Raw genomic sequence first — 10,423 nt, forward strand, 5'->3', positions numbered from 1 at the left:
AACATTTTCAACTGCAATTTATCAGTTTTCCGTTAAAACGATACAAAGAAAGTATAAAATTCCATATGATTCACAATGCAGCTGAGCTGCTGCCAGCAACAATGGTTTCAGAACGTTAAGCATTGCACCTGTACTAGCACGACTGACCTGGACTAGCACGACTGACCTGGACTAGCACGACTGACCTGGACTAGCACGACTGACCTGGACTAGCACGACTGACCTGGACTAGCACGACTGACCTGGACTAGCACTAGTGACCTGGACTAGCACGACTGACCTGGACTAGCACGACTGACCTGGACTAGCACGACTGACCTGTACTAGCACGACTGACCTGGACTAGCACGACTGACCTGGACTAGCACGACTGACCTGGACTAGCACGACTGACCTGGACTAGCACGACTGACCTGGACTAGCACGACTGACCTGGACTAGCACGACTGACCTGGACTAGCATGACTGACCTGGACTAGCACGACTGACCTGGCCTAGCACTAGTGACCTGGACTAGCACGACTGACCTGGACTAGCACGACTGACCTGGACTAGCACGACTGACCTGGACTAGCACGACTGACCTGGCCTAGCACTAGTGACCTGGCCTAGCACGACTGACCTGTACTAGCACGACTGACCTGGCCTAGCACTAGTGACCTGGCCTAGCACGACTGACCTGTACTAGCACGACTGACCTGTACTAGCACGACTGACCTGTACTAGCACTAGTGACCTGTACTAGCACTAGTGACCTGTACTAGCACTAGTGACCTGGACTAGCACGACTGACCTGGCCTAGCACTAGTGACCTGGCCTAGCACTAGTGACCTGTACTAGCACGACTGACCTGGCCTAGCACTAGTGACCTGTACTAGCACTAGTGACCTGGACTAGCACTAGTGACCTGGACTAGCACTAGTGACCTGGACTAGCACGACTGACCTGGACTAGCACGACTGACCTGGACTAGCACGACTGACCTGGACTAGCACGACTGACCTGGCCTAGCACGACTGACCTGGACTAGCACGACTGACCTGGACTAGCACGACTGACCTGGACTAGCACTAGTGACCTGGACTAGCACTAGTGACCTGGCCTAGCACTAGTGACCTGGCCTAGCACTAGTGACCTGGCCTAGCACGACTGACCTGGCCTAGCACGACTGACCTGTACTAGCACGACTGACCTGTACTAGCACGACTGACCTGGACTAGCACGACTGACCTGGACTAGCACGACTGACCTGGACTAGCACGACTGACCTGGCCTAACACGACTGACCTGTACTAGCACTAGTGACCTGGACTAGCACTAGTGACCTGGACTAGCACTAGTGACCTGGACTAGCACTAGTGACCTGGACTAGCACTAGTGACCTGGACTAGCACGACTGACCTGTACTAGCACGACTGACCTGTACAAGAACTAGTGACCTGTACTAGCACGACTGACCTGGACTAGCACGACTGACCTGGACTAGCACGACTGACCTGGACTAGCACGACTGACCTGGCCTAGCACTAGTGACCTGGCCTAGCACTAGTGACCTGGCCTAGCACTAGTGACCTGTACCACCATTACTGAGCCTCAATTCCACCCTGCAAAGTTTCCTTCTCATTTAACTTCTAAAATTATTGCCATACAGGGATTCACTTCTGTCCCTAGCCTTTCTCGGATTGTTCCAACTGTTAACGACGGCGGCGTTGTGGTGGAGAATCAACTCCAAATGTATTGATTCCTCGACTCTTTGCACGTCAACTGCCGATGTTGACTCCCATTTCTGAGTGTTGATGGTAAAAAGTAGTGCACTATATAGGTAATACTGTGCTGATTTGGAAGCACCCTATTGCTGATTGGCTGTACAATGGGCCTATCCTATATTTACGATATGATGAAACAAAACTTGACACTCACCACTTGATATAGTGTAAATGCTAAGTCAATAGATGCCATTGTACAGGCTAGTGAAAGGCCAGTTCAATCAAGAAGCAGGGTGAAAAGGGATACTTCGGGATTTTGCCAATCTACTTCCAAAAAGTAAATGAACTCATGGATACTATTTTTATGTCTCTGTGTCCAGTATCAAAGAAGTTAGAGGTAGTTTTGCGAGCCAATGCTAACTAGCGTTAGCACAATAACTGGAAGTCAGATACCCATAGACTTCATTATTGAGCTAACGCTAGCTAGCGATTGCTCTAGCACTAGTTAGCAACTTCTATAAAACCACATGCAGAGACAGAACATTGGAATCCATGAGTTCATGTAACTCCGGGGAAGTGGATAAAGGGCTAAAATCCTGAAATATCCCTTTAAGAAAGTGGTCACATTCAAAAAGACTTGAAACAGCACACAGCTGTTTAAAGGTGAAGCCTTGCTGCAGGCTAATTGACTCCACACAGCTAATGAAAAGAGTGGTTTGATCCCTATGTTGTTGCTGCTCAGTCAGCTGATCTAGCATTTCTCTTCCTCCAGGAGGGAGGTGTACCGGATCCTGAAGAACCAGGGCATCCTGCTCCCACGTTACGCCGTTCTCAACAGAGACCCTGCGAGACCAGAGGGTTAGTACCCAGTACCTTAAAGGTCAAAGCAGTGTTTCTCAATCCTGGTCCTGGCAACCCAAAGTTGTGCACATTTTTCTTTGTTTGTCCCTAGCACTAACACAACTGATTCCAATAATCAGAGGCTTGATGATGAGTTGATTGGTTGAATTAAGTTTTTTGAATGCTAGGGGAAAAAATCTATAATGTGCTTTCAGACTTCAAAAGTAATCTAATGTCAAGATGAGTACTTATCATGTTAGATTACACCTCTAAACTTTACATTGTTTACCAGTTCAGACATAATATCACCATAATCCGAATGTTCATTTTCGGAAGATGCTTTCATTTCAGCTCATAGTTAAATAAAATAAAATAAATACAAATAAATAAATTAATCTCATATAATTTGTAAACATTTCAACCCCAAGATGAATGGAAAAGATGAGCACAGCCAATCTTTAAATCAAATGGCGCTTCTCTTTTCCATTCATCTTGGTATTGTGGCATATAGCTGGATCTACAAAAGGGATGGCCTGGGATGTGGACTTACCTCAACAGAAGAACAGGTTTGACGTTTGCAAACATCAGGCATGCTTTGATGTGTAAATGTCCCTTTAAGTTTATTCATAGAATATGGGGCATGTTCTCAAATGCACCTCTGTATATCTTAATGATGGTGACACAAAAAAGTGTTTCAGTATAGCAATATAACATTATGAATCAGTGTCAGATCAGTGTTTAGGCCGTTGTGTTATTTTCCATTTGATTTCTGCCCAGCACCTCGTGTTAAACTGTAAACACATCATGGTTCCTGTTGCGCTGCTTGGTCTGTGCCATCGTTTTTTTGTTGTTGTAGTTTATTGTTATGATAATCCAAACTAGAAATTGTGTTCAAAGATTTACTCACGAACCACGTTTCCATCCGCAGTTGTTATGCAAGTAAAGTTCACCCGTGTGGAAAGGAAATGAAGACAGCTGTGATAGAAACAGGATGTTTCGGTACAATTGTATTAATGACGACAGATAAATTGTTTGTTCAACATGGTTGGATCTTTTTGTGTCTGTAAATTGAATTATGTGAGAAATGGTGGCGGAAATGCCTTTTTATGTGCAAATATTGATGAAATAACCACTGTAAATTGAATTATGTGAGAAATGGTGGCGGAAATGCCTTTTTATGTGCAAATATTGATGAAATAACCACATATCCATAATAATCTCATGTAGACTAGTCTACCCAACACATCCTACCGCACTATATCGGCAAGCTGTTGGCTAGAGTGCCAAGACCAGAGGAGGCACCTTTGCTATTCAACGCAACAGTTTTTTTTGTGACAAAACTATCAGTACAGTTGAAAATGTGATGGAAACACATTGACCTTCTAGATTTTTATTCGGTACTTGAAAACTTAAGCGAGAAGGTACATTTTCTCTGCACTACTTTCATCACGCACTCATTTCTATCCTCAACGAGTCAGTTTGGTGGAAACACCGCTGGTGGGGAAATGCGCATATTTTCTTTATGTAGATTTTAGAATATTTGCATGAAAACCTAGCCAGTGATGTTATTTGTCTAGTCCAATATGTCCCCCTTTTTTTCCTCCATGTCTACTGGCATGATTTTGGACAGAGCTCAATGTACAAACAATTTTTTTTACATTTTAAAATCTGTCGTATCTGGAATGGAATCAATCAGGACTGCTAAAATTCCTCTAAAGTCTGTCGTATCTGGAATGGAATCAATCAGGACTGCTAAAATTCCTCTAAAATCTGTCGTATCTGGAATGGAATCAATCAGGACTGCTAAAATTCCTCTCTCGTCCTTTAGATTGCTACAAACATCAAGATTACTGGCATGTAGAAAGGTTACAGAGATAAAACTGTTTTACATTTCAGTCTTATTAAAATGGCAGCTAGCCATGACTGTGAAACAGATGGGGAAACAATACTGTTTTAGCGGAAACAATACTGTCATAAAGGACAATGCAGCCATTTGGCATCTGAAATGAACCTCCGCCATCATGTTCAAATCCAATAGGAATATGAGCTACGGCTGGATAGACCTGTTCACACCACATCTGTTGCTGTTGGCAAATAAAGGCCATTCAGCTACTGCATAAATTTAGCTCATTCCCTTGATGGTAGGGCTTTATCTTTTGGCAAAGTGCCCTAATCGCGTCTCTTAACATATTATCTGCTAGCCTTTCCCAAGTGTACGTCATCAACACTTCTCTGAGATGAATTTAGATCGGACCATTGATCATTCAGGATGCCTCATTGTCTAGATTGGATGCCTCATTGTTGTTTGAGTGGCTACCACACAATGTTTGAATGGGCACCAGGTCTAATCCAGTCCTGGTACACAGGGTTGTGTTCATTAAAATGAAAACGTTCAGATGGGCCTATAGGCACAGCTGTGTAGCGGCAGTGAACCGTGTGTGTGTGTGTGTGTGTGTGTGTGTGTGTGTGTGTGTTAGCAGCTGTCTCGTTCCCGTCCACCCCCTGCTCTGAGGAGTAAAACTGGAGCACCACTAGGCCTGGGAGACCTGCTTCCTGTCTCAGTCCTGTCTCAGCTCTGCACTGCTTAGTGATTATACACCCACTCACACTGGTGTTTTCTATCTCTCTCTGCCACGTTCCCTCTCTCTCGCGCTCGCTCTCTCGCACACGCTCACTCGCTCTTGCTCTCCCTTTTCCAGGATTATGTACTGTAGACTAGTCCTTCTGTCTCCTCTGTCTTCTGTCTTTCTCACTCTCCTCTCTTTCCCTGTTTTTCTCTACTGGTTCTCTAGTATGGGTGGCCAATTTAAGGAGGCCATCTGTTGACATGACTGTCTGCTTTGACCTCTGGCTCCATTGTGATAAATGGGATACACTATGGTGTTTCATTTCTTTTTTCTGAAATGGAATCTCTACTACAATTCCATGTTGTTTCATCTCTACGTTCATATTCATTGAAATAAACTGTGTAGAATTCCATGTATTTACCAGAGGATGTTGAGAAGGCCTATTTAGAACGGCCAATGGGCATTAGTCAAGTGAACTTAAACACCCCGCCCATCGTGTCAGAACACTAAGAGGACTTTTCAGACCAGCATCCTGTTAATAGGTCTATTAGCCTAAAATGAACCCTTAGCATAATCTCAACCAATTCGTAAATGAAATATCAGATTGCACGTCTGCCACGTCCACTTAGTTTTTCCCGTTGGAACAGGTCTTTTCAGACACGCAGCAGTAAAGTGGCTGTGAGTGACGGCTGCTGTGAAATCGAACAGATAAGCCTCTGTGCAAACGGAGAAACCTTCCCTCCCAAAGTCAGGTTGTGTCCTAGCCAGTGGGGTCACAGGGACTTTACTCATACATAGTCACTGCCATGGAGGCCTTAATTAGATATTAGGTTAATGGGTGAGAAACCATCTGGCCCCATTTGAATTTAGCAGTTTAGATTAGTGACTGTGCTGTTTTTGGGGGGGGGTTTTCAGTGAGGTACATGCAGATGGGCAACCCTATGCTTTAGCCAATTTATTTAAAGCCGCTATGCCGCATCAGTTAGGCAACAGGTTATAATGCTTTTAAAGGGAGCATTATATTTCAGATGGTTGACAACATAATTGAATTTTCATTCATTTTAAAGCAGAATGTCATTTTTAAAAAGTCACCGGAAGTGACCTTCTCAGTTCTACACCAAAAATATCACAAAAATACACCCCCCCCCAAATACACTCGCTTACTTTGCCTCCGCTGCTAAACTAAAATCCTAAAGGAAACACTGCCTTGGCATAAGAAGATTAGAGTTTCCCTTTCTGTTGGATAAAACCAGATTATAAAGGGAGAAAAGCATCAATGTATGAAATTCTCATTCTGCCGCACCGCAAGAGGCCTTTGAACTGTCAGGATATCCAAGAACACTTCTGTTTTTGTCCATTTTCAATCTCTTTTGCATCTTTCTTTCTTATCTCCGTTACTACGGTGTCTGCATCACAGAATAGTCGTTACCATAGCCCGTTTTACCACCTGCCATTCAAATAACAATTGCATCATTCATCCACTCTCCGTTCAAATCGGGTGAAAGAATCCGTCTAAAATACTCTCATTGTCGAGTTATCAACCATTGTCTTAGATATTTACCGGATGTGCAGAATTGCAGTCTCTTTCTGCTCTCTTGCCAACTCTTTATTGTAATTCAAAATTTTTTTTACGGATTCTATCAAGTGAGTTGAACGGAGAGTGGATGACGATGATGCAATTGTTATTTGAATGGCAGGTGATAAAAATCGAATCAAATTTTATTTGTCACAAATGCGCCGAATACAACAGGTGTTGACCTTACAGTGAAAGGCTTACTTACAAGCGCTCTCAAACCAACAATGCAGTTAAAAAACAAAAATACCTAAAGAAGAATAAGAAATAAAAGTATCAAATAATTAAAGAGCAGCAGTAAAAGAGGCTATGGTAACAACTCTTCTGTCATGCAGACACCATAGAAACACTGTACTAACACCAGCGCAAACAGATCTGGGACCAGGCTACAGAATTGGTTGGTTTGGTGCTGGACTATTAAATGGCTGCACAGGATATATCTCTTTGACCAGGGTTAGTGACCACTGTTGTATGTAAAGAGTTGCTGCTAAGGGGTCTGAATGAAGATCAAGGTCTGATAATCCCATAGATAACCAGTTGTATGTATGCACCCTCGACAACTACTATGATTATTATTATTTGACCATGCTGGTCATTTATGAACATTTTAACATCTTGACCATGTTCTGTTATAATATCCACCCGGCACAGCCAGAAGAGGACTGGCCACCCCTCATAGCCTGGTTCCTCTCTAGGTTTCTTCCTAGGTTTTTGGCCTTTCTAGGGAGTTTTTCCTAGGGAGTTTTTCCTAGCCACCGTGCATCTTTCACATGCATTGCTTGCTGTTTGGGGTTTTAGGCTGGGTTTCTGTACAGCACTTTGAGATTTCAGCTGATGTACGAAGGGCTATATAAATACATTTTATTTGATTTGATTTATGTGCTGTCTGTCCAGAGTGTAACCTGGTGGAGGGGGAGGACCACGTGGAGGTGAACGGTGAAGTGTTCCAGAAGCCCTTTGTTGAGAAGCCTGTGAGCGCCGAGGACCACAATGTCTACATCTATTACCCCACCTCGGCTGGAGGAGGCAGCCAGAGGCTCTTCCGCAAGGTTAGGATGCACACAAATGGTCATGACATCCATCCATACACTAATAGGCCATATATACACACACACACACACACACACACACACACACACACACACACACACACACACACACTATAAGTATGTGGACACCTCTTCAAATTAGCGGATTCAGCTATTTCAGCCACACCCGTTGCTGACAGGTGTATAAAAGCGATCACACAGCCATGCAATCTCCATAGACCACCACTGGCAGAAAAATGGCCTTACTGAAGAGCTCAGTGACTTTCAATGTGGCACAGTCATAGGATGCCACCTTTCCAACAAGTCAGTTTGTCAAATTTCTGCCCTGCTAGAGCTGCCCCAGTCAACTGTAAGTGCTATTATTGTGAAGTGAAAACGTCTAGGAGCAACAATGGCTCAGTCGCGAAGTGATGGGCCACACAAGCTTACAGAACAGGACCGAGTGCTGAAGAATAAAAAAAATGTAAAATCGTCTGTCCTCTGTTGCATCACTCATTACTGAGTTCCAAACTGCTTCTGGAAGCAACTTCAGCACAATAACTGTTCGTCGGGAGCTTCATGAAATGGGTTTCTAAGGCCAAGCAGCTGCACGCACACAAGCCTAAGATCACCATGAGCTATGCCAAGCGTAATGGTGTAAACCTCACTGCTCTTGGACTCTGGAGCAGTGAAAACTCGTTCTCTGGAGTGATGAATCACGCTTCACCATCTGGCAGTCTGACGGACGAATCTGCGTTTGGCGGATAACAGGAGCACGCTACCTGCCCCAATGCATAAAGCCAACTGGAAAGTTTGGTCTGGGGCCGTTTTTCGGGCTAAGGCCCTTAGTTCCTGTGAAGGGAAATCTTAATGCTACAGCATACAATGACATTCTAGATGATTCTGTGCTTCCAGCTTTGTGGCAACAGTTTGGGGAAGGCCCATGGCGAGGTCCATACAGAAATGGTTTGTCAAGATCAGTGTGGAAGAACTTAACCCTATCGAACACTTTCGAGATGAATTGGAACGCTGACTGCGAGCCAGGCTTAATTGCCCAACATCAGTGCTCAACCTCACTAATGCTCTTGTGGCTGAATGGAAGCAACTCCCCACAGCAAGTCCCTACAGCAATGTTCCAACATCTAGTGGAAAGACTTCCCAGAAGAGTGGCGGCTGTTATAGCAGCAAAAGGGGGACAAACTCCATATTAATGCCCATGATTTTGGAATGATATGTTCGACGAGCAGGTGTCCACATACTTTTGGTCATGTAGTACACATACACACACTTTGCTGTCAAAATTCATAACTAAGGCCATAACTCAGTGCTCTAGCAACATCTCTGCAGTGTTAACAAGCCCCTACTGGCATGTAATACTAACTAGAGCCTGCTAGAACCTCTAACACCATACAAGGCTAGCTCGAGCCTGCAAGAACCTGTTAGAGCCTGTACAAGCCACTAATACCATGCAAGGCTAGCTAGAGACTCTAACACCATGCAAGGCTAGCTAGAGCCCCTAATACCCTGCAAGGCTATCTTGAGGCTCTAATACCCTGCAAGGCTAGCTAGAGCCCCTAATACCCTGCAAGGCTAGCTAGAGCCCCTAATACCCTGCAAGGCTAGCTAGAGCCCCTAATACCCTGCAAGGCTAGCTAGAGCCCCTAATACCCTGCAAGGCTAGCTAGAGTCTCTAATACCCAGCAAGGCTAGCTAGAGCCTCTAATACCATGCAAGGATAGCTAGAGTCTTCTAGAGCCTCTAATACCATGCAAGGCTAGCTAAAGCCTTCTAGAGCCTCTAATTCCATGCAAGGCTAGCTAGAGGCTCTAATTCCATGCAAGGCTAGCTAGAGGCTCTAATTCCATGCAAGGATATCTAGAGTCTTCTAGAGTCTCTAATACCCTGCAAGGCTAGCTTGAGACTCTAATACCCTGCAAGGCTAGCTTGAGGCTCTAATACCCTGCAAGGCTAGCTTGAGGCTCTAATACCCTGCAAGGCTAGCTTGAGGCTCTAATACCCTGCAAGGCTAGCTTGAGGCTCTAATACCCTGCAAGGCTAGCTTGAGGCTCTAATACCCTGCAAGGCTAGCTTGAGGCTCTAATACCCTGCAAGGCTAGCTAGAGGCTCTAATACCCTGCAAGGCTAGCTAGAGGCTCTAATACCCTGCAAGGCTAGCTAGAGGCTCTAATACCCTGCAAGGCTAGCTAGAGGCTGTACAAGCCACGGTACAGCATTCATGGCTGTCCATGTTATTTCTCTCCACCTGATCTTCCCTCTAGATTGGAAGCAGAAGTAGTGTTTATTCGCCCGAGAGCAATGTGCGAAAAACTGGATCCTACATTTATGAAGAGTTCATGCCAACGGATGGAACGGATGTGAAGGTACATCCCATTAGCCAACAGCCGTTTGTGTTAAACAAGTGTTAAACGTGTTTACTTCAGTGTTTTCCATTCTACTGTCTAAAAAGTATGGCATCCTCAGGGGTGAATTTAGAGTCAATATTTGCCTTAAATAACAACATAATAGGATTTATGTGTTATGACTCGCGGAACACTGTCTCGGTTTCAAAAATGATGAGAGGAGAGTGACTGTGCACATCTAGACTGCGGAGTCCGCCGAAATAGGAGAGCTCCAACCCAGCAGTATATATATCATCCTGCTTATCTCATGGGCTCAGCTGAAAAGGGATCTAGCTAAAACTGCATATTA

The 10,423-nt window shown here is 44.5% G+C and overlaps 1 protein-coding gene across 15 annotated transcripts in view; it reads left to right on the plus strand.

Annotated features, from left to right (window-relative positions):
- ppip5k2 (diphosphoinositol pentakisphosphate kinase 2) overlaps positions 1–10,423 on the plus strand; it is a 68,809-nt gene that overhangs the window by 12,793 nt on the left and 45,593 nt on the right. For all 15 annotated transcript variants that reach the window (XM_029710426.1, XM_029710429.1, XM_029710431.1 and 12 more), the window contains 3 exons: positions 2,479–2,564; positions 7,581–7,735; positions 9,994–10,095. In XM_029710426.1, coding sequence (XP_029566286.1) covers positions 2,479–2,564; positions 7,581–7,735; positions 9,994–10,095 — 343 coding nt within the window. The remainder of the gene's footprint in view (positions 1–2,478; positions 2,565–7,580; positions 7,736–9,993; positions 10,096–10,423) is intronic.

The sequence above is a fragment of the Salmo trutta genome, chromosome 23, assembly GCF_901001165.1.
Source record: "Salmo trutta chromosome 23, fSalTru1.1, whole genome shotgun sequence".
NCBI lineage: Eukaryota > Metazoa > Chordata > Actinopteri > Salmoniformes > Salmonidae > Salmo > Salmo trutta.